The 25,041-nt window shown below is 38.0% G+C and overlaps 2 protein-coding genes across 2 annotated transcripts; both read right to left on the reverse strand.

The window, feature by feature from the left end:
• Positions 1-1,622: 1,622 nt before the first annotated feature.
• stpg4 (sperm-tail PG-rich repeat containing 4) lies at positions 1,623-17,418 on the reverse strand. Its single transcript, XM_084093625.1, has 8 exons — positions 16,716-17,418; positions 16,152-16,208; positions 15,341-15,598; positions 13,450-13,514; positions 7,676-7,984; positions 6,652-6,655; positions 3,044-3,148; positions 1,623-2,894 (listed from the first exon to the last, which is right to left on the reverse strand). The coding sequence occupies exons 1-8, from the start codon at positions 16,764-16,766 to the stop codon at positions 2,784-2,786; spliced, it is 960 nt and encodes a 319-aa protein (XP_083949751.1). The 5' UTR covers positions 16,767-17,418; the 3' UTR covers positions 1,623-2,783.
• Positions 17,419-18,005: 587 nt separating this feature from the next.
• Positions 18,006-22,654, reverse strand: calm2a (calmodulin 2a (phosphorylase kinase, delta)). Its single transcript, XM_084093839.1, has 6 exons — positions 22,527-22,654; positions 21,553-21,583; positions 19,483-19,626; positions 19,295-19,401; positions 19,083-19,218; positions 18,006-18,794 (listed from the first exon to the last, which is right to left on the reverse strand). The coding sequence occupies exons 1-6, from the start codon at positions 22,527-22,529 to the stop codon at positions 18,766-18,768; spliced, it is 450 nt and encodes a 149-aa protein (XP_083949965.1). The 5' UTR covers positions 22,530-22,654; the 3' UTR covers positions 18,006-18,765.
• Between the last annotated feature and the right edge of the window lie 2,387 nt (positions 22,655-25,041).

Here is a 25,041-nt window from a genome sequence, read left to right on the forward strand (position 1 = left end):
CTTTAAAATTACAACATGTTCATTTGATCATTTTTATTTTCAAATTGCTATGCAAACAATATAATTAGTTGTTAAAGCTAAATTCAGTAGTTCTTTAGCTAGCGTTATCATCGCCATTTTTTGTTTATTTTAAAGTCATGAAATCAAAATGGAAAGTTTCTATTTTTAATGGAATTTTGCAGTATTTATTAAAGTGATTTATCTGTGCACATAATTTTCTCTTTTTTTAAATCCATGTGCTCTTGTAATCTTTAATCAAAATAAATGACTGAGTCTTGCAACAATGTGTTTACTAGTGTGAGGGCAGGACAACCTGTCACTCACATGAGATCGACCAATAGCCAACAACAACAGTCCTAAAATTCCTGATAGACAAAATCAAGTCCCACCCTAAATTTTTTCTTGTTTGAGAATCCGTTTCACTCAGGTGTACGTCACAATAGGGAAGAAAGGAATATCGCAACTTCCGACTTCAAGTACCAATACCACAAGGTGTTAGACAGTGCTGACATCTATCGCTGTCAAGTCACATATGGCGCTTTTTACAGTACAGATTGTTTCAAAGCAGCTTTAGAGAGATAACAGGAAAATAATGCAAAAAAGTTTTTTTCCAGAAAATAGCGTCACAGTCCAGCTTAAGTAAGTGCATTGATGTTTCATTTTTGTTTTAAAAAATGTTATTAATTTAGTTCATATATATATATATATATAGAGAGAGAGAGAGAGAGAGAGAGAGAGAGAGAGTTATATATATATAGCCACTATATATACTGTACATGTATATAGCCACTATATTATCCAGTTCCATCTGGTTGAAGATCAGAGTCACGCCGGTATGGAGACAGGTTTGTTGAAGATCAGTGCTGATGTCGATGAGGCCTTCACAGGGAGAGTCTAGTTGACACAATCTCTGCTGACACTTCACGGATGCGTTGTGGTCGTGTCTATGAGCAGGTCCACCATCTGATCTGGATACGGCCTGGATCCAGCTGATTACAGTAAACCTCGGAATAAGACTGTTCCAGAGTTTAGGCTCTAAATAGGAGAAGGATCTTCCGCCAGCAGTCTATTTTGATATTCTAGGTATTATCAACTGGCCAGAGTTTTGAGATTGCAATAGACGTGAATATAATGCATTATATTATATTATTAATAAAGCAATCTTTCCATGTGATAATATTAGATCTAGAGCATGACTATGACAATGAGTAGGTCCTGACACGTATTGTCTAACTGCAATGGAGTTCAGAATATCTCTAAATGCCAATCCCAATGTGTCTTTTTTGTTATCTATATGTATATTAAAATCACCATCAATTAGGACTTTATCTGCAGCCAGTAACTCTGATAGAAAATCAGCAAATTCTTTGATAAAGTCTGTATGGTGGCCTGTATACAGTAGCACAAATGTCAAGCGTGATTTATCATTTACACTAGATATTGTTACATTAAGCACCAACACTTCAAAAGAATTATATTTAAAACTAGACTTCTCATTAATTCTGAAGATATTACTATAGATTACAGCAATACCTCCCCCTTTTCTTTTCAGACGAGGCTCGTTTTTATAACAGTAATCTTGGGGGTGGATTCATTTAAAGTAATGTAATAGTCTGGTTTTACCCAGGTTTCTGTCAGTTTCTGCAGTAATGATGAGTTTTATGCACTAGGGAGTTTGCACAATTTGCACAATAATTAATTCCCCTACGTGTCCAACAACTTGGGCTACCCTGTCTTCATTTCTTTCCACCTTGTTTATGTCGCACCGATGTTCATGCTCATTTTTTATTTAATTTTTTTTGTCTTTGATGGTTATTCTGTCTTCTTCGGCCGCACAGGTACTGATTCTCCCATTGTTCTGTTGTCTGATTTTAGCTTCTCGTATCATCAAACAATACTACACTACTACCATATGGAGGCAGCCAATTAATGCGAGAACATTGTTGAATGTTTAGTGAAACAGTGCAGGTCACGTCATTTCCACATGCTGAAATATACTGAGGGGGGGGGTGTCCCGCGCCATTTAAAATTAAAATACTTTTTATAGAAAACTACTATGAGTACAGCCTTCATTTCATGTGATTGTACAGCATTCATGTGTACAGCTTTTTAAATGACCACCAAACAACTACTGAATGCACCATTAAATATTTTGCATTAAATTAGAAAAATGGGAAATAGATGCATTTTTTACTCAGACTTTTGGACCACACAGTAGCTATATACTGTAGATGAAATGTATTTATTAGATATAGACATAAATATAGGCCTACACAACCCACATGTACATTCTAATTGATTTATTGAATTATTCCGGACTTCAACAATAGGGTTAATCTAGCTATTGTGTGTGAGTGTTGTAAACAACAGTTTTATTGTGTGACACTGATCTCTTTGTTCTGGCTGAATGAGTTATGTGAATGTGAGAGTCATCACAAAGATTTGTTCATTACATGGGCAGCCACATAGTCAGTCCATGACATAACAGAGATTGCAAAGAGATAGATTTTTTTATTAAAATTGAATCAATGTTAATATTACAATGTTGTTTCAATGTCGTATCTTACAAATCTTGTTAAAATTTTCTTTACCTTTTTACAAAAATTCAGCATGAAATGTTGTTTTGAACATACTTCAATGTTAAAACAACAACTGACATTATTTCAACCACATTTCAACAGGGTGAGTCGCATACCAGCTGGCAACACCCTACTTTCAAAAGAATGGGAAATATTACTAAAAGGAATACATGTGGGAAAGTCAGACAAAAGAGAGGGCAAAGTTCATGGTGTGCTGCGAAAAAGGAGGTCAAAGGCCCAGTCCACTTTGCCCTTAGTGCTGAGCCGTTGACCTTTGTGCCATGTGGGCTCATGCACACCTGGGCCGGGAGTTCCCTGTCAAAAAAACATTCATTCCATTTATGATAATCAATACACTGATTGTGGTGTTGTAAACTGATGGCCCTAAGACTAGTTTTGCTGTTGTAAGACTTAATGTAGGGTTGTAGAGCTTGTTATCGAACAGGGATAGAAATGAAGCTCACCGAATGCACACTGTACAGCCGTGGTACTGTAGACCGAAAGCAGGAAGTGACTGCAATGCCCGTGCTCGGCCTTGGATTGTAATGTCCAGGCGCTGGTCCTTCCTTCTAAATCCATTAATGGAAGTCAAGTCAACAAAAGTAAAATTCAAATTTAATTTAATTAACCAGTTGATGGAATAGTTCACCCCAAAACTGTCATGTGAACTACTTTCATTAATCTTTCATGGAGCTTTTTTGTCTTTTTTGGACCTTATTAATTTAAATCGAAATCCACTTTCATTATATGCTAAAAAAGCAGCAGGGACAATCTGATAAACTTGCCCTTTTGTGTTCCACGGCCTGAAATATTCCTTTAGATTGGAAGATCAAAAAATCTAATTAGTGTTCTCCAAAAAAAGCACTTCATCAACCTGTACTTGACTCTATATTCACAGATATAGGTCTATTTATGTGCTTTCAAAAGCATAGCTGAGAAGAAGAGCTTTCACTGCTCAGCGCCTGTGCTACAGAAGCTGTCTGCTATCATTACATGCCATTTGATTCCACCGGCAGCCTCACTTGATCCAGCTGGCCTGTGCAGTGGTGTGTGTGTGGCAGGTTGAACTGTGCCGGAGGTGTTAATGCTGGCTGCAGTGGAACTCACTTCCCTCTGCCTGCTTGCTCATGAGGTCAACTTCCGTTGGTTTTAAAGGCATCAGGCCGTTGCGCCCTTCTTCTATGGGACGGCCAGCCAGCTCGGCATTCCCCTGGACAAGAGCGGATAGCTGTGCCATACTACACATGTCTGAAGAGGCACTGAGCTATTATTTCATTAAGGGACTCCTGTCCAGAAAAGCCATATTCAACACCTTCCAAAACAAACTACTCACAACTCAATAAAGAAAATATCAATATAAAAAAAAGCTTTCTCTGTATTTTCAAATGCCTTAAGGTGAACCTGTGAAAACTACCCAGGAATGAAAGATCTCAAATGTCTCTTCTTGAGTTTCAGAGAAAAGATATCAAACTGTGCTCACTGCTCAGAATTGCCAAGATACCAGAGATATTAATATGACCTCAAAAATGTCTCATTAAATAATCTGAACTATGTGATCCACATTCATTTTATAGCTGTATATGCTTTACGGGTGAGTGAGTCATTGAATCATTGAATCAAGTGTTTCTTCAAAAACGCACATTTATCCACAAACAAAAGAGATATGGGCCACTTTATTAGATACACCTTACTAGTAACGGTTTGAACCCCTTTTTGCTTTAAGAACTGCCTTCATTCTTCATAGCATAGACTAAACAAGGTGCTGGAAATTATTTTGGTCAAATTGACATAATAGCATCACGCTGCAGATTTGTCGGCTGCACATCCATGATGTGAATCTCCGTTCCACCACATCCCAAAGGTGCTCTATCTATTGGATTGAGATCTGGAGACTGAAGAGGCCATTTGATTATAGTACTAAGGGGCCCAAAGTGTGCCAAGAAAATATACTTCACACCATTACATCAGCACCAGCCTGAACCATTGATACAAGGCAGGATGGATCCATGCTTTCATGTTGTTTATACCAAATTCTGATCCTAACATCTGAATGTTGCAGCAGGAATCGAGACTCATGAGACCAGGCAACATTTTTCTAATCTTCTACTGTCCAATTTTGGTGAACCTGTGTGAATTGTAGCCTGTTCTTACCCGTGCGAATGATAAGTATACTTCAAGTTCATTTTATTAAGTATACTTTATGTTGTAAAGTTTAAGTATACTAATATCAATGTACTAGAAGTTCTAGTACACTGATATTAGTAGAAGTAAACTTGTACTGTAAGTGTAGCCTATTTCTTCAATACTAAACTGGCCAACTTTTTAGCATATACAGTAAAACCCAGTGTGTTCTTCTGCTGCTGTAGCCCATCTGCTTCAAGGTTCGATGTGTTGTGCTGTTCTGCAAACCTCAGTTGTAAGTGGTTGTTTGATTTACTGTTGCCACTCTATCAGCTCGAACCAGTGTGGAAATTCTCCTCTGACCTCTGGCATCAACAAGGCATTTTCACCCACAGATCTGACGCTCACTGGGTATTTCCTCTTTTTTGGACCATCCTCTGTAAACCCAATGATGGTTGTGCGTAAAAACTCATGGTTGAAAATGGCATGGTTGTTGGTGCCAGACGGGCTGGTCAAAGTTACTTAAATCGCATTTCTTTCCCATTCTGATGCTCAGTTTGAACTGCAGCAGATCGTCTTGACCATGCCTAAATGTATTGAGTTGCTGCCATTTGTTTAGCTGATTAGATATTTGCATTAAAGAGCAATTGAACAGGTGTATGTAATAAGTGGCTGGTGCGTCGGGTCAGAGGTCACTCTTCCACCAGAACTCGACTCGCGTACGGCTGTTGCCAGAAGCCAGTGATTATAGTTTAAAAAGTTATAAATATGGATATTTTTCTTTACAAAAATGCATCGCTTCACTTCAGAAGGCCTTTATTAACCCTCTGGAGCCGATGGATTGCTTTTATAATGGATGGATGCGCTTTTTGGAGCTTCAAAATCACAGGCTCTATTCACTCCCATTATAAAGCTTGCAAGAGCCAGGATATTTTTTTTATATTCCTCCGATTGTGTTTGGCTGAAAAAAAGAAAGTCATATACACCTAGGATGGCTTGAGGGTGAGTCAGTTATGGGATCATTTTAATTTTGGGGTGAACTAACCAAAAGTGTTAGTGTTAAGTGTCACCAATTACTCATTAATAATTTTTAACTGTTGCATAAAAGAAATATCACACTTGATACAAGTGGAAATTGGAACCAGGCTGGCCCATTTGTCCTTGTGGTTCCACCCACACAACATTATTTCTGACTGAAAATATTTAACATGTTGGATGTTTACGATTTGAGATTGGTGTTCTTCCGAGCAGATTCAGTGACTCTTAACACAGATCACACCACAGGAAAATCTGATAAGATAATCTGTAGATCCATCAAGATAATCGGGACTTTACCTGGGATTGTCGGAAGGGGAGTATTGGGACCAAAATCATCCTGATTGTAGTGTGTGGGTGCCTTTACCGTTCTTAGAGTCGTTCAGCCAGATGGTGAAAAAACGGCTTTTGTTGTGTTCTGAACAACTTTAAAGTCCGGTAGTGTGTTATCCTCAGTCATTTAGCGCATGATGCCCAGTGTTTCTCTATAACCATTTATATGATGTATACCAAGTATATGATGCCATAGTGTTTTAAAATCTGTTCAGATTTTAAAAGTCTTGTTTGTATTCCAGCCTTAAACTATGGAAGTTCAGCCTCTGAGTAATATAATTTGCCTGTTTGCTGTTGATCTGTCATCTTAAGTATAAGCTTGAGGTTTCTTTGCTACTTAACCTTTGACAAAACACTTGTCTGACATGAAACGACACCCTTCTACAACCACACAAAGCCCTAATGTTCACCCTAATGAGACCCAGAGGATGATTTAGCATCCTCACTTTTCCGTCAACACTAGACAGCTGCCAGCACAGCTCGAATAACCAGCCAACACTGCCACTGAAGCCACGGTGCATGAGGTGCAACACTGACGCGCATCAGTGAAACTCTCTCACAGGAATCTACATGCTTTACAAACCATTCTGGGGGAAAACAGGCAAAGCATTTAATATACACATAATAGGTTAATTATTTTAGTTATAAAAATGATTATAAAGTAACTAAAACAATTATAACTAAAATAATTAAAGGGGTCGTCATGATATTGATGTTGATATTTGAATTTAACATGTTTCATGAGATTCACTTATAATTTTAATAACGTTTTTGCTAAAAAAAATAATAATAATAATAAAAAAAAAAAATATATATATATATATAATTTTGACATAATTTCACACAAAACTCCAAAAATGGCCCAGACAAAATTATTGGCACCCTTAACTTAATATTTGGTTGCACACCCTTTGGAAAAAATAACTGAAATCAATCGCTTCCTATAACCAAGCTTCTTACACCTCTCACCCCGAATTTTTGACCCCTCTTCTTTTGCAAACTGCTCCAGGTCTTTTATATTGGAAGGGCACCTTTTCCCAACAGCAGTTTTAAGATCTCTCCACAGGTGTTCAATGGGATTTAGATCTGGACTCATTGCTGGCCACTCTCCAGCGCTTTGTTGCCATCCATTTCTGGGTGCTTTTTGAAGTATGTTTGGGGTCATTGTCCTGCTGGAAGACCCATGATCTCGGACGCAAACCCAGCTTTCTGGCACTGGGCCCTACATTGCGACCCAAAATCCTTTGGTAATCCTCAGATTTCATGATGCCTTGCACACAGTCAAGGCACCCAGTGCCAGAGGCAGCAAAACAACCCCAAAACATCTTTGAACCTCCACCAAATTTGACTGTAGGTAGGCTACTGTGTTCTTTTCTTTGTAGGCGTCATTCCGTTTTCGGTAAACAGTAGAATGATGTGCTTTACCAAAAAGCTCTATCTTGGTCTCATCTGTCCACAAGACGTTTTCCCAGAAGGATTTTGGCTTACTCACGTACATTTTGGCAAACTGTAGTCTTGCTTTTTTATGTCTCTGTGTCAGCAGTGGGGTCCTCCTGGGTCTCCTGCCATAGCGTTTAATTTCATTCAAATGTCGACGTATAGTTCACGCTGACACTGATGCACCCTGAGCCTGCAGGACAGCTTGAATTTCTTTGGAACTTGTTTGGGGCTGCTTATCCACCATCCGGACTATCCTGGGTTGCAACCTTTTATCAATTTTTATCTTCCGTCCACGACCAGGGAGATTAGCTACAGTGCCATGGGTTGCAAACTTCTTGATCATGTTGCGCACTGTGGACAAAGGAACATCTAGATCTCTGGAGATGGACTTGTAACCTTGAGATTGTTGATATTTTTCCACAATTTTGGTTCTCAAGTCCTCAGACAGTTCTCTTCTCCTCTTTCTGTTCTCCATGCTTAGTGTGGCACACAGAAACACAATGCAAAGACTGAGTCAACTTCTCTCCTTTTTATCTGCTTTCAGGTGTGATTTTTATATTGCCCACACCTGTTACTTGCCCCAGGTGAGTTTAAAGGAGCATCACATGCTTGGAACAAACTTATTTATCCACAATTTTGAAAGGGTGCCAATAATTTTGTCTAGCCCATTTTTTGGAGTTTTGTGTGAAATTATGTGAAATTTGCTTTTTTTCCTCTGTTTTATTTTTTTGTGTTGTTCCAATACACACAAAGGAAATAAACATGTGTATAGCAAAACATGTGTAATTTCAATACTTTTCTGTGAGAAATACTTCAGGGGTGCCAACACTTTTGGCCATGACTGTATGTATATGTATATCCCATTTGGCCACTGATTGGGTAACATCATTGTAAACATGAATTGGGGCTCAGGTCAGGAAGCAGACAGACTGGCTAAACCGACCGTCTGCTATCTGTCTCTCAGGTAAATCCCATCACATGAGACTCTTTCACCTAGATATCATCATATAGAGACTGTATCTGTTCCCCGAATTAGGAAATACAAAAAACTCCTGAACCCATTTAAGGGTAAAATTTTTATTGATGTTCAACAAATAAAAAACAGATATAATACAGATGAACAAATGATAAAGCTCGGGTTGCTGAATATTCGATCCCTTACTTCAAAAGCACTTATTGTTAATGATATGATTACAGACTATAACCTAGATGTGCTGTGTTTGACAGAAACCTGGCTAAAACCAGACGATTACATTACTTTAAATGAGTCCACCCCCAAAGATTACTGTTATAAAAATGAGCCTCGTCTGAAAGGTAAAGGGGGAGGTATTGCTGTAATTTATAGTAATATCTTCAGAATTACTGAGAAGTCTTGTTTTAAATATAATTATTTTGAAGTGTTGGTGCTTAATGTAACACTATCTAGTGTAAATGATAAATCACGTTTGAGATTTGTACTGGCTACTGTATACAGGCCACCAGGGCACCATACAGACTTTATCAAAGAATTTGCTGATTTTCTATCAGAGTTAGTACTGGCTGCAGATAAAGTCATAATTGATGGTGATTTTCATATACATGTAGATAATGAAAAAGAGTTATCTTGGAGTTAGACAGCACGTGTCAGGACCTACTCATTGTCATAATACTCTAGATCTTATATTATCACATGGTATCAATGTTGATGCCATTGAAATTCTACAGCAGAGCGATGACATCTCAGATCATTATCTGGTCTCATGTATACTCCATCTAGCCCAGGCTACAAAGCCGACTCCGTGTTACAAGATTGCTTTATTAATAATATTCCTGATCAGTTTCATCATCTCAGCATCCCAGATAGCTTAGAAGCACTCGATATTGCGACAGAAACTTTTGACTCTCTCTTTTCCAGCACTTTAGACACAGTTGCTCCTTTGCGCTTAAAGAAGATTAAAGGAAATAGTCCAACGCCGTGGTACAACGAGCACACTCGGGCCCTTAAGAGAGCAGCCAGAAAAATGGAGCACAACTGGAAGAAAACAAAACTAAAGTTTTGTTGTACGATTGCATACAGAGAGGCTTTAAAAGCTGCTAGATCTGCTTATTTTTCAACCCTATTAGAAGAAAATAAACAAAACCGAAGGTATTTATTTGAAACAGTGGCTAAACTAATGAAAAATAAAGCTTCAATCCCAGACGTTTCCAAGCAGCACAGCAGTAATGACTTCATGAACTTCTTCACTTTTGATGATATCAGGGAGAAAATTATAAATATGCAACCGTCTACTACAGTATCACATCAGGCAGTGCATTGTAGTCTCCATGAGGAAAAATTCGATTCATTCATTGCTATAGGAGAGGAAGAATTTTCTAAACTCGTTAAATCATCTAAATCGACAACATGTATGTTAGACCCTATACCGACTAAGCTATTGAAAGAGATGCTTCCAGAGGTCAAAGATCCTTTTCTTAATATCATTAATTCATCTTTGTCATTAGGATATGTACCAAAAACTTTTAAGCAGGCTATGATTACACCGTTTGTTAAAAAAACGCAACTTGATCCTACAGAATTAGCCAATTACAGGATTACTCGAATTACTCGAATCTACCTTTTCTGTCAAAGATACTAGAAAAGGCAGTATCTTCACAACTATGTTCCTTTTTAGAAAGAAATGATATCTGCGAGGATTTTCAGTCCGGATTTAGACCGTATCATAGTACTGAGACAGCTCTCATTAGAGTCACAAATGATTTGCTCTTATCATCCGATCGTGGTTGTATCTCTCCATTAGTGTTACTCGATCTTATTGCTGCATTTCATACTATCGACCACAAATTTCAGTAAGGCGTACCACAAGGCTCAGTACTAGGACTGTTGCTGTTCACCCTGTACATGCTACCCTTGGGAGATATCATTAGGAAGCATGGCATTAGTTTTCACTGTTATGCTGATGATACGCAGCTCTATATTTCTTCACACCCTGACGAAACTTACCAATTCACAAAATTAACGGAATTCATAGCTGATATAAAAAATTGGATGACTAGCAATTTCCTACAACTTAATTCTGAAAAAACAGTGATTCTAATTATTGGACAAAGAACTTCCTCACATAATAATCTAGAATACTGTCTAACACTTGACGGCTGCTCTGTCAAGTCCTCGTTGTCGGTTAGGAAACTGGGTGTGCTCTTTGATAGCAATCTTTCATTTGAAAGTCACGTGTCTAATATCTGTAAAACCGCATTTTTTCATCTAAAAAATATATATCTAAATTACCTCATATGCTCTCAATGAAAAATGCAGAACAATTAGTTCATGCGTTCATGACATCAAGGCTAGTTTATTGTAATGCTATTATGGGTGGTTGCCCTGCACAATAAATAAATAAACTACAGCTGGTCCAAAACGCAGCAGCAGAGTTCTTACCAGAACCAGGAAGTATGACCATATTAGCCCGGTTCTGTCAACACTGCATTGGCTCCCTATTAAACATTGTATACATTTTTAAATATTACTGATTACTTACAAAGTACTAAATGGTTTAGCTCCCCAGTACTTGAGCGAGCTCTTAATGCATTATAGTCCTTCACGTCTATTGCAATCTCAAAATTCCGGCCAGTTGATAATACCTAGAATATCAAAATCGACTGCTGGCGGTAGATCCTTTTCCTATTTAGCACCAAAACTCTGGAACAGTCTTCCTAACATTGTCCGGGAAGCAGACACACTCTGGCTTAGTCCAGTTCAAATCTAGACTAAAAACACATATCTTTGGCCTAGCATACACATAACACATTATAGACTTCTATAATTCAATGTTAGGCTGCATAGATTAAGTCAACCGGAACCGGGAACACTTCCCATTAATCTTGATGTACTTGTTACATCATAAGAAGAATGGCATGTTAGTGCTGAACAACTAGGCTAATATTAGTCTTTCTGTTTAGACAAAATCCTGAGGTTTACGGCAGTCCGCTGGATCCAGGCCGTATCCAGATCTGATGAAGGACCTGCACCCAGACACGACGACAACGCAGTCCTGAAGTGTCAACTAGTCTCTCCCCTGTGAAGGCCTCCTTCCCTTTCCTTTACCTCTGTACAGATAAAACGTTTTCGGGATAATTCCGGTTCACATGGCTATGCGGAAGCGATAAAAATTCTGTATTATAAATTTTAAGACCAGACAAGTAGTTTGTTGAGGGTTGGTTTGTAAAGAAGAACTAGACGCTAGTTCTATACATAGACATACCTATAGACTAAACTCGTAATATGCATGTGCACGCCATCAGAGTTCTCACAGGTTCGCGTTTTTAAAGTTTGCGAAGAGAGAACTTAAGGGTTCTCTCTCAAGGGCTAGAACGGTGTCGTGTTAGCGGCTCCTAAGTTAATAACTAATGATCATTGTGACGGAAGTGAATCAATCAAAACTAACTTTAGCTGGACAATAACTTTATTCTAGAGCTGCTGTAAAGCCAAAACCATCTCTGTTACTTTAATTTCCTATTATCACTGTAAAGCTGCTTTGAAACAATCTATGTTGTTAAAAGTGCTATATAAATGAAGGTGACTTGACTTGACTTGACTAGCGATGCACCAATGTATTGGTCAATAATCGGTATCGGCAGATAAAAGCCATTGGCCGATTGTTTAACAAGAGCCGGTGATGAGGGCCAATTATTTCCTGTCAATCAAAAGGGGCGGAAAAAACTTGTTCAGACTGCAACCCATACTGCGTATGAAGAAAATCTGTCTTGTGTTGAATTTAGAGCAAGTTAACGCAACAATAACGTTGCGTTAACAGTTGTTTAATAACGTTGTTTTGTAACGTTGCAATAACGTTGTTTTTTAACAGTTAAAAAAATAGCAAAGTTAAAGCAGGCTCAATTTGATCCTATGAATCACCCTTAGTTCAAGCCAGGGTTGTCAGCAGAACCTGATTCCACCAAGTGAAACATATTCCTTGATCAATATCCTGGAACAACATTCCAATCAACCAAACAGATTTGAGGGACAAGTTTACAGTTTATGTCAAGTTTAGGCTATAACAAGGTTAAGGTGCTTCTACATCAGCCGTGGAAAGACATCAATAAAACAGCTTGTGAACAATGTGCCACTTAACGTTGCATTTACCTCAGGGAAGTTATCCAATGTTCATATTTTGTAAGTTTAGCTATAAAAAAAAAGTATAATAAAATACATAAAAGTAACTGAAGAATATGTATGCTTGAATAAATTTGTCATGAAGACAAGGGTTTATGGAAACTACCTTATTTAACATTTCAGTTTTTATTTGCATGTAATTATTATATCTGAAAATAAATAAGAGTTGAATATAATAGTTCTGTTGTTCATTTAACCTCTTATATTTAAGTAATGTACCAAATGAGAGGGTTCCCTGTATAGTTTGCAGCATTATTTGGGAGAGATTTATTTTTTATTTTTCTTAAGAAAATCAAACATAAAATAAAATGTTTGAAAATCAAATATCATATCAGAACAGATATCATTCTGAATAATGGGCTATCGGTACCGGCTAAACTTTTACTGGAAGACAATGACCCCTTCTAATTGATGCTTCAATCTCTAGATTCATTGTCACGAGTTCAAAAAACCTCATCTATATCAACCATCCAGATAAATTCACATTGATTAGGTTTTAAATCAGCAGAATTTGCAAGAACAGTGTTCAGTTAAGTACAGTGCATCACAGAAAGACAAATGTTAAGTCTGTTTTAAAACACATGTATTTGAGCAACAAGACCCAGCAAGGGAAAGTCACTAACTCTCTGACACTGACACTGGCCAGTATTAAAGCATCTGAGAGCTGTTCTGTGAACTGCCTTAGGTAAAGGAAGAATCTGAGAATGAGATCGCGAGCATCACCGAGCTGCAGTGTGTGACGTTCTCTGACTTGCAGTGTGTGAAAGCGTGCTGAGCATGAGGCCTACTCACTTGCAGGGTGATTTGGGGACAGGCTTCTCCGTAACATCATAATGACCGGGAGAGAGGTTAATATCCTGCGTTAAACACACACACACACACACACACACACACACACACACACACACACACACACACACACAAAAACTAACACATCAAACAATTGTTTTGACATACACATTCATATACTCAAAGGTAAAAGCTTAACTCCAGCCACTAATATCAGATAAATAGTTTACTTTTGTTTTTAGTATCAGTCACCAAAAAAAAAAAAAGTCATTGTGTGGCGTGCTACATTAAACTGATTTGTAGGTGTGAGCAGGGCACAACCTAATGTGGGGCTAGTTGTAACACATGGTTTAAAACTTTCCACACATGCTAGCATGACGAAACTTAGTGATACTTACAAGTTGCCATATCAGCACTATATAGAGATTTTTTTATTTTTTTATTTTTGCCAAAATAAAAAAAATAAAAAACTTTGGAAGATATCACTGAACATTACTTTAAACAAAAGTACATTTCTTAAGTTAATTTTTCATCAGTTTTTATTTTTTATTTTTGTGTTTATTTAAAATTAGACAAATCTGATATTATTTTATTTAATCTTATATCTGTTATTTCACAACTGAGATAGTTCTTTAATGCTGATCTAATCAGCAGAAGACTGGGTTTAAATCCCAGTTGCGCAGGTGGGGCATGTTGTAACACTGCGTTACAATGTGCCCCTATTAGAACTGCTATTTTATACTTGTATGAATTCTATTGAGAAACCATGAGAAAAAGGTGAATAAAGACTGAGAGTCAGTGTTCATAAATTATTAATTATTATTATGTTTTGAACTATGCTATAGCTGTGTTTTGCAGAGTGTTTGTTGTCAAACTCAAATTACTTTATTTTTAATTATTAAAAAATGCCATTATTTTATTTGAAAAAGTTAATAATTGTATTTTATTGACAAAATATTTTAGTTTGTATATATTTTTTGATTAGATCAGATAGCATTTTAAGCTGTCATATGGTCATGTTACAATGTGCATGCTGTCACATTTCACTTCCATTATTTCGGGGTAAATCAAGAAAAAAGTATATACAGCAGCTTTTATTTAAACAAACTAAAAACTAGATAAATAAAGACTCAGGCTAGGAAACAGAACAACCAAACATAACACGACATAAAATAACTGACAAGGAATAAGACAGAACACTGGGTATAAATAGACAGAACTAAAGAGGCAAATTAACAAGACACCTGAACTGAACTAACCAATCAATAAGTAACTATAGAAACAAACAGGCAGGGACGGAGGAAGACTTAACTGAACTAATAGACAGAAGCACAGAACACAGACAAAAATCAAAACAGACTGACAATGTAACAACACTGTATTAATGAAACAAAAACCCATAATTGTATAGACGTGGGAAATTAATGTGGGAAAAAATAAATTCTCTGAACCCTAAGTGGATTTACACAAACTGAGAAAGTCAAAAAGTGTAAGGTTGTGCCCTGCGGTTTCACTTTATTTTGATGGTCCCTTTAACACATTCTGTTGTCGCGCCTACATGTCTACTAATTCTCATTAGAGTGTTAGTAGAGTACTAGTAGACTGGTAGGGTTAGGGTTAGAATAAGTTGACATGTAGTTGCAAAGTTACTTATAGTCAGTAGAAGGACCATCACAATAAAGAGTTAGCAGATATTAAGCAGACAGTCTACTAATACTCTATAATGAAAGTTAGTTGACATGTAGTTGCAAAGCTACTTATAGTCAACAGAATGTTCAAAAGGGACCATCAAAATAAAGTGTTACCCCCCGCTCTCCCATACATCATCAGAATGTTGAACTGACCTCAAGGCACCATGCATTTGTATGCCTATATATCATTGTGATTAACTGACCTTATCCCTGAGGCCTAAAGTGAGGTTGTCAGGTCTGGGGCAGTTTTTGAAAGAGTAAGTTGCCTGGCGCCGCAGAGCCTCATTGGTTGAGTCAGTAAAGTTATACGCCCCGGGCAATAGCAGATCCCCGCCTCGAAGCACAGTCCACATGAGAGTGTTTCGCGCGGGGCCTTTGAAGCTGTACGTCCTCTGCACCGGGTTGAGTCCTGTCTCCTCTATGAAGTCTCGGATGTGGTAACTGCCTGGAATGGGATAGTTCTGATGGTAGAAAGAAGAGACCTCCTTTACGCCTGTTTCACATCTTACATAATTTCTGGCTTACTACACTGAGGATGTCCTTTAGTAACAGCCAAAGTATAAAATGGTTATTGAGTGAAGTCATTGTTTATTACAACACACTTAAACATTGTGAAATCGTCCAAATGGCTATTAATCATTATAGAACGGAGCCCAAAGTGTAATAAACTGCTTATATCATTCTGGACTAAAAGCATAATGATGAATAGGTTTAAAGTGCATTTTCATAATGCATATCTTTTCATTACAAAAATAGGTTGTAGTTGAAGCTGTGGTTACACATTGCTGCTTATGCAGGCAGTGTGAAAGCAGTGACCTGGTAATATGAGCATCAAAATAAATACAAGCTGTTTTTGTGTGCGGTGTGAAACAAGCCTTGTTTTTTAAGACAGAAGCTATTTGTACAGCAAAAGTACACTTCATATTGTGTTTGTCATGACATACATTTGTTTCAGAACAACTATTCGTGTTACTTTTCCTTCTACGGCTGGATCTTTTGTAAAATATCACCTGCCTTAATAGTGTTTCTCCACCAACCACTTCTGTCAGTGTACATTTCTTCTTTCTGTTTCTGAAAGGAAAGAAAAAAAGACCACTGATCACCATTTGGGTTTGGTAAGATTCTGTTGTGTTCACCCAAGGCTGGATTTATTTGATCAAATATAAAGTAAAAAACAGTAATATTGTAAAATATTATAACAATTAAAAATATGTATTTTTTTTTTTTTAAGTAATTTATTGCGGTGATGGCAAAGCTGCATTTTCATCATCATTACTCCAGTCTTCAGTGTCACATGATCCTTCAGAAATCATTCTAATATACTGATTTGCTGCTCAAGAAACATTTATCAGTATCATCAATGTTAAAAACAGGATTCTATAACTAGAAAGATTAAAAAACTGCATTTATTTGGAAAAAAAAACTTCTATCTTTACTTACTTTAAAAAAATCTTACTGGCCCTCAAACCGTTGAATGGTTGTCAGAAATAGGTGCAGAAGATGCCTGCACTATAAAGAAATAGTTCTTGTGTCATTCTTATGCACCAGCCTTCCACCACAACAAATGTAAAAACTTACCCCATCTATACATTTCCCTTTGGGTAATGTTTTCTCTCTTCCCGTGGCCATAGTTCTGTCGTTCCTGTTTTGTTTTCTGTAACAGACACCTCAACAACAAGAGGCGTCGCTTAGATACTAAAACTATTTAACTATTAATCGAGAGTACTGGATACACGAGTTTCTGCTATTTGTTTGCTATTGTATTTATTATTTACATTTACTGATTTTGTTACATATTGAGAAAAAAAAAATGTCTCAATGAGTTTGTTCATCAAATTCTCTGATCCAAAATATACATGTGTGAACTCAAAGACACTTCTTACATTTTTTTTTTCAAGCCCAAGTTATCTGAGCTGCTATCCACAATTATTGTTGTACTGTATGTATATATGTCTTGTTTCTTAAATTAAACTTCAATTTTAAGTTCTAAAATAAATCTCCCAAGCTTTAAAAGGGATTGCGACACAATATAAAGTGAGTTTTATTTTTCATAAATTAATTTGTTGTATGTAAGAGGCATATGACACATCCATTCGTAAGTGTTTGACACAGATGAATAGCACAGCAGAAGCACTGGGAGTTCATGGCAGAATGTTCTGCTCTGTTTCCAGGCGACCAGAAACACATGCTTCTAACAAGCAACTGAAAGGCCCAGTGTTCACAGTTTGTCAGAGCCGTCTCCTGTACCAGTGCACTTCAACACTGACATACCATGAATAACCAAGCCATGCTTCAGTGTACTGCTGTCATTGTAATAAGCTCTTGAAAAAAAATTATAATAAACTAATTAAAAAATTAGTAATTATATGAGTAAAACTCGTGAGTACAAAATGTGGAGAGGTGCATGAATGATACTTTATAGCTGTGTATTAACTATATTATAACTAACACTACATCTTTATATAGCATAAACACTCCAAACATGTATTAAAAACCAAATAGTCTTCAATAAACATAGCCAAACTTCTGAACAGAACAGATGTATTCTCACAAGGAAAAGGATGACTTTTACAACAATTGTCATTCAAGATTACTTTAATGAGCTTTTTTTTTTTTTGACAGAGGCCTCGCCCCAATCCAATCCTGTGAACACATAGCACTTTGTCCAGCTGACTCAGAGACACGTCGTATAATGATGTACAAATGAATAATCTGAACTATTACAATAAATAGAGTAAACAACTCGGTTAGGTAAAATAGTTAGCAATTTCGAACTTATAAAAACCAGCTCTGGGATGCATAATGATAAACAGAAGGGCTTTTAATCAGAGGGCTAAATGATGCTTCGCAAACAAAGAAACTTTTCAATATGGGTAAATAGTCAAATTTTATTGGAAAACAAATATACAACTTGGAATGGACTATCTGAGGCATGACAATGCCATTAAGCGGCTTAAAAAAAAAAGAAAGAAAAAGAAAGAAAAAGTAAAGAAAGAAAAAAAATTATGTGAATAAGTGATTAAAACATTAAAAAGCACTGTAAGATTCAAACAAGTTCTTAGTATAGAACAGCAGATACAAAAAGAGTTTATGTACGAGTATCTTGTAGATACACCCGTGTCTTTTTCTTTTTTTTGCAGTAGTGCAATGCTGAGAAATTTCATATATATATATATATATATATTTATATATATATATATATATATATATATATATATGTATATATATATATATATATATATATATATTATATACTTTGTCCATAGTCCATGCAGAGTTACTCCTCTACATTGTTGCCGTGCCAGCGTCGCTGCCAGAAGACAACCAGCTGGCAGGTCTCCACTCTTGCTACGCATGAGGGGGGCAGACAGACGTGACGTGCACGTTTTTGCACGTCACAGCCCCCTCTTCGCGGCAACAAGCACCTGACCGTGTAACCGCACCGCCACTCCAAAAACACGATGACAGCAAAAGAAAGGGACATGAGGACTGAAGATCCTATGCAGTTTACATGCAGTTCCTTTGGACAGCCGGGAGGAGGAAGGGGAGGGGACTTAACATTTTACAGATAAATTAAACAGAAAAAAGGCAAATTATTTATAGAAGAGAGAGGATCTGTACAAGGCCTTCATTTCGCCGTCATCATCTGTACAAATTCTGTGGAGACATAGAACGGGTTAGTCCGTTTCTAAACGATGACAAGATTTCTTACATCAACTCAAGATGCACCCTGACACCATATCCAAACCAGCCAAGACTGCGGCGAGTGACGTTTTGTTGGTCGCTTGGTTTCTGTGATGTGCTGGAATCTTAGTGATCCAAAAATCCCACTCCACATAACAGTGTATTAAACAAACCATGTTCTGATAGGCTGTGGTTGTGCGTTTTATTGAGGACACGATCTAACAAACAATGAGTTCCAAAACAACTTTTCAGTCAACTCACCTTCGTAGTTCACCTGTCCGTCTCCGTCAATGTCTGCTTCTCGGATCATCTCATCAACCTCCTCGTCGGTCAACTTCTCTCCAAGGTTTGTCATGACGTGACGCAATTCAGCTGCGCTGATGTAACCATTGCCATCCTAAAGCACAAGATATCCAGGTCAGCGACTGCACGTGACTTTGTGCGGCACTATTCTGGAACTAGACAAGCTTTACCTTATCAAAGACACGGAATGCTTCTCTGATCTCCTCCTCGCTGTCTGTGTCCTTCATCTTCCTCGCCATCATGGTTAGGAACTCGGGGAAGTCTATCGTCCCATTTCCTATGCAGAAAGCGAAAGAATTCAGACGAAGCCCAACTTTTACCATTCACTTGGGTTGAGGATGCACGTGGTTGTCCTTACCATCAGCGTCCACTTCATTGATCATGTCTTGCAGCTCGGCCTCTGTCGGGTTCTGTCCGAGCGAGCGCATGACAGTGCCCAGCTCTTTGGTTGTGATGGTGCCATCACCGTCCTTGTCAAAGAGTGAGAAAGCCTCTTTGAATTCTGTGAAGGGTGACAAATAAATGGAATAGGATCTTGTATTAACAGAGTCTCCCAAAGATAAACAAACACAAAAGACACACAGAGGAACCAGTGGGGCCAGTTCCAAAGAAGGGATGCCCAAATACACTCTACACACTCACTTTCAAAACAAGCTCTTTCCGACATCAATGCAAAAGAAGCTTGAGCTCAACCATAGAGCTTTTAAAGTCAACTAAGATTGACCCTATTTACTTTAACACGTGTTTCCTGGTCTTAATGAACAAATAATCGGTGACTTATAATCTTTTATTAAAAAGCAATAGCTATGAAGCTACTCTGCTTTTTGGCTGCCGTAATGAATCCTCTCTTTTTCAACCACCAGGCTTCATTCCAAAAAGTAACACCTACTTTTACAGTCCAACCAATTGCTAATTAGCAACATGTCCTGGCGTATACATTTCCTCTCGCTGCAGCACTCAGAAAAAAAAAAAAAAGTCTGATTATGGAAATAAAACAGGTTGCAAATTAAGTCTCATGTTGGCTTTAAAACTCAGGGTCCGAGACCACAAGAGCACGACAGTTAGGCAGTCTTTAAAAGCAGTTTGTCCTTGCTCATAATGAACACTGCAAAGAGTCACTGCAGTGGGAAAAAAAATCTGCAGTCTGTAATTACCAGTTGATTACGCAAGGCACACAGGAAAAACAAGTGACACCCAAACTAGAACAGGCTTGAACAACTACAATGGAAAAAGTCCTAGATATCAATCCCTCTAAAAAGAAATGTGACATCTGTTTATGTAAAAACGCCACTGACTGCTACAAATGCCTGTCCTCGCATAAATGAAACCTTACCCTGCTTCTATGCAAACTATCAACACCGAGGCACCGTTTCTATGGAGATCCAGCACTGTGACCTCACTCTGTTCCTATGGAGACCCACTGAACCATATGGAGATCCAGTGCTGTGACCCCATTGAGCGGATATGGGATCTAGATTTCAGAGCAGTATGGAAACACTGCTGTGACCTCACACAATCTCCAGGGAAACACACTTTGGAGACTATGTCTCGATGGATAAACCACCATGACCTCACTGTCGCTATGGAGACAGACCACAATGACCTAAATGGTATCAGAGCATTTCTGTTTGAGGTTCTTTACTGTAATAGCACAACCATGATCAGAAACATTAGTCAAAAAAAACAGTTGATCCTGAAAGTGTGAGGTTTTCATATTACTTTTCTTCCAAAGTATTCAAAATATCATTAATCTTGCAGGGTGGTCTTTGCACACGATACCAGAAATGTGGATCTCAGATCACCTAAAATGAAACAAATATTCTGTTGTCATAGCACAATTCTAGCACATGTATGCTATTACATTAAATACAAAGAGATAAGTGCACCCCTATAAACACTATATAAACCATTGAAATTACCCTAATTATCCAAAACACCAAGGAAACATATTATAAAGACATCAAGAACATCACGTCCCAATAAAGTAATGCATACAAGTCCATCTTGAGCTAGAATCTGCAATATCATGTCAGAAATGACTCAAGGCGAACCAGCAGCCAATGAAACTGTAACTTCATGTCAAAGCCATTGATACTGAGCAGGGGACACACCCTTGTTCCTCAGTGCCTGCAGTACTAACTCTCTCCAACAGAGAAGGGTGTGTTCATCGAAAACTACATCTAGCCCCAGGAAATTACTCAGTCACTTAGTTTTAAAGCATGGCGTTACACGCTTCCCACCACAACAAACCTTTAATTTGAGGAATGTGTCCCGACCAAGTCTCAGGGCTTGCCATAAAAGGAAATAATATAAATCCACTGGTGGGGGTGGGGGTGGGGGTGAGGGGGGGGGGGGGGGGGATAGGGGAAACCACGGGAATCCACACCACTGACCATGTGCCAATAGAACGGAGGTGGGAATGTCTTACCGGCAATCTGTTCTTCTGTCAATTGGTCGGCCTGCAGAGAAAAAGAGAAGACGTACATTGAGAACAGTGATGCATATGAAGCACTGATGGAAACAAATCTAATCATTTAGGAACCAACCATTAAACTCATATTGGTCAACCATTAAATTAAATATTAGTGGTGACATGTCTAGGGGTTTAAAACCTAAGCATCATAAAGGATCTGATTCACTTCTATTTAAAGGAACAATTCACCCTAAAATTTCATGTTGGACAGAATGACAGCCTCAGTCTCCATTCACTTTCATTATGGGAGGAAACAGATGGAACTAAAGTAAACGTCGATTGAGACTGACAGTGCCTAACATCTCCCTTTGTGTCCTAAAGAAAGTCAACCAGTTGTATGGGTTTGTAACAACATTAAAGTGAATAAATGACCATTTTCATTTTGGGGTGAACTTTCCCTTTAATGCTAACTGCAGAAGGTGGCGCAGTCCCTTCTCCGCCGCTCATAAAAGTCTTTGTACTGCTTTATTCATGGGGAGAACATTGAATTAAAGAACAACAGACGTCCAATGCTTTCCATACGCGTGTTTGATAATGAGCACATATTCAAACATAAGCGTGTGCAAGAGAAATGCGCCATAGTTGCAGCTGACGTGCCCCTTAACTGTATTGGCTATCAATGTAGCTTTTCCAAGCTGTTACTTTAAATTATTTCACGTTACAGCAAGAATGGAATATTTAACTGATATTCCCCTATGGAATTAAATTAATAAGCATATATATAACACAAGAAGAAGACTAACTTACCAGTCATTAAACCATAACACTCCCATACATTCAATGAAAAATAATATTACGTTATGTATAACTATTCAGTACCAACGAACTGTATACTGACTGTAACGCGCATTATTTTATATATCTAGTCTATAATAATACATTTTGCACCAAATAAACAGTCACGTTAACACATAACAGTTTTTACTCACCATCGCGCTGTTTTAACAGATGTATTTCCACACAGAACAACAGTCCGCAGCTGGCAAATAAACAGGATGCAATCATACAGTGCTTGACGCGCCTTTAATGGTCGCTTATAAACCCCTCCCCCTGCTTGATCTCCATCCGCCAACACACTTCCTTCCCTATCAGAAACGATCGTCAAAAATGTCACAATTGTGATGCGTAAGCGTATTGTAAAGAGTACCGTGGATTTTATACGATAGCGACGTCTTCAAATCGCGAAGATGTATGCTTTGCAGCGAGGGGGGGTTGTTTTGAGTGGAACTAGCTAACCGGCGGAGTCATACATTCTGCTAAAGTGTGATGCGTCAATCGCAGTACTGGACGTTATGGCCAGGAGAGGCGGCTTCTGATTGGTCCATTTGTACCCGCAATGCGTCACTCGCTAAGATCCGAGGAGAGCTGCATTCCCGACTACTAGACTCAATCACTACACATCAGGGTCAGATATTAACCAGGGCTCAAGGCGGGAATGCCATGGAAAGTGACAAATGAGTGCAACTATTTAAAATATTTGGGTAAAAAATGTCCCTGAAGTGCATTGTTCATTTGTTTATCTGTTATGTGACATTTGATATGGTCTAGGCCTATAAATATTTTTGTATATGTTTTAAAGTACTGGACATAATTGACAGGATGCTATGAAAACTGCTCTTGAAAGTCAATGCCCAAATAGGCTAATGCCCATTATTAAATAATACATTCATCACAATTAAATTATTAATAAATTAATTAAAAAAACTGATTACAAAAAATTCTGACACTGCATCATGATGCACCTTAAGCAAGTGGGATTCATGTAGAGACAGTGAAGCATTTAAGCATCAAGTGATCTAAGAAGTGTTTTGAGTTTTTTATTTTTTATTTTGATGATGCCACCAAAGCAATAATAATAATAAAAAAGTTGGTTAAATTTGAGCAAATTATTCATTACAATCATTATGCAAGAATGTCACCATATATTCAGGATTGGCAGGACCAAATGTTTTAAATTATTATAAATAAACAAGCAAAAATAATATAGGTTAACCACTAATATAAATATTGTGGGGTGCATGTCACTCTCAATAGTTGTTACAGCACCATGCAGAAAAATTTACTTAATGGACATGCTGGGCATATGATTAGACTGAGCATTACGTGTAATATTATGCCTTCAATGCAATCAGTGAAATAAAACAAATGGTTGACCCGCTCTCCTTCCGTTAAAAGGATTTGAACATTAGTTATGGAGTGCAATCCACTTAATTTCTTCATCAGATTGATTTGGCAAGGCTGGCCTGCTGCAAACTTTACAGAATGTCTGCCTCCAATGTCTTATATACGACAAGAAGAATAAAGCATTTAGAAGCCCCCGCGATGATTCAGATCCCATTAATACTGTACATGAATCACCTGAAGTAGAAGACAATTTGGCTTGATTGCAATTAAACCGAACGATTTTGGAGACATTTCATACACTGTATTAGATCCATAGTTCATCATAACAGGTTATGCACTGACAGTGACTGTTTGTATGCTTTTGGCGTGTTGTGTGCGTGCAATGGAGTGTAACATCAGCTGAGACTGGCTCGTCTATAGCGATATGTCAGATGTGGCATAAGGAGCAGCAGGTTTGTGGGCACACGTGCAGTAGATGCCAGGCCTGTATGTACTCACTGAATGCATATCTGATGGCCTGCTTCTCTATGCTTGGCTGCCTGGCTCTCTCTCCCACTGGCCACCTGTCTCTGGACCAAACCCAGTGAAGTTGCAGGTGGGAGAGCGTGGAAACTCTGGGGTCAGTTTAAGAATAACACAACAGGCTCCAGTGCTCGCAGCAACATTTTTGGCCCATGCAATAAAAGTCAGTGGGGTCCAGTGTTGTTTTGGACACCACTGACTTTAACTAAATAGTCAAAATATTTGTTCTGTGTTCTGAGAGTGATTAAATCATGAGAATTTCAGTTTTGGGTGAACTATCCCTTTAGACTGACCGCAGTGTGTTCCCAGATTGCACAATTAACATGAAATCGTTGATTCGTAAATGGAGGCAAACATTCACGCACAAACAGGAAGCATACCATCCGCACCCAGCCATACAAACACACACACAAGTGCACCATTTAGAGATCCTTATAAGTAACTGCTTCAGTGTCCACTTGGCACTTGCCACCGTCTCTGCTGCCTAATCCTCAACACAGTGGCGTCTATTCATTCAAATCTGCTTTTCTACACTGGGATTGCAACTCATAGAGAAGATTATGCGACAAAGAAAGGAGAAACATCATAAAAAGGGCCTTGCTATTAATCACAAGGGGGAAATAAGCTGGATTCAGACTGAGCATGAATGCACGGTCTTTAAGAAGAAGAAACAAACATGTTTGTGACAATGGCTGCAAGTTACAAAGGCTTTCTGTGTAAATTTTCTCTTGTTAAATATTAAGATGTAAGTATCTTTTCCATTGCTGGCGGATCTTCTAAAATATAGCAGCTGCCTCC

This window comes from Abramis brama (assembly GCF_963993115.1).
Source record: "Abramis brama genome assembly, chromosome: 19".
Lineage (NCBI taxonomy): Eukaryota > Metazoa > Chordata > Actinopteri > Cypriniformes > Leuciscidae > Abramis > Abramis brama.

Bases quoted from the DNA above. Each gene is read 5' to 3' on its own strand.
- stpg4 (XM_084093625.1), bottom strand. From the start codon at position 16,766: ATGGCCACGGGAAGAGAGAAAACATTACCCAAAGGGAAATGTATAGAT. The intron at 16,209-16,715 runs GTAAGTTTTTAC...CTTTCCTTTCAG, and splicing joins AAGGGAAATGTATAGATGGG to AAACAGAAAGAAGAAATGTA. The intron at 7,985-13,449 runs GTGAGTAGGCCT...TGCCACACTAAG, and splicing joins GTCCCCAAATCACCCTGCAA to CATGGAGAACAGAAAGAGGA.
- calm2a (XM_084093839.1), bottom strand. The intron at 19,627-21,552 runs GTAAGACATTCC...CACCCTTCACAG, and splicing joins GACAGAAGAACAGATTGCCG to AATTCAAAGAGGCTTTCTCA. The intron at 18,795-19,082 runs GTGAGTTGACTG...ATGTCTCCACAG, and splicing joins CGGACAGGTGAACTACGAAG to AATTTGTACAGATGATGACG.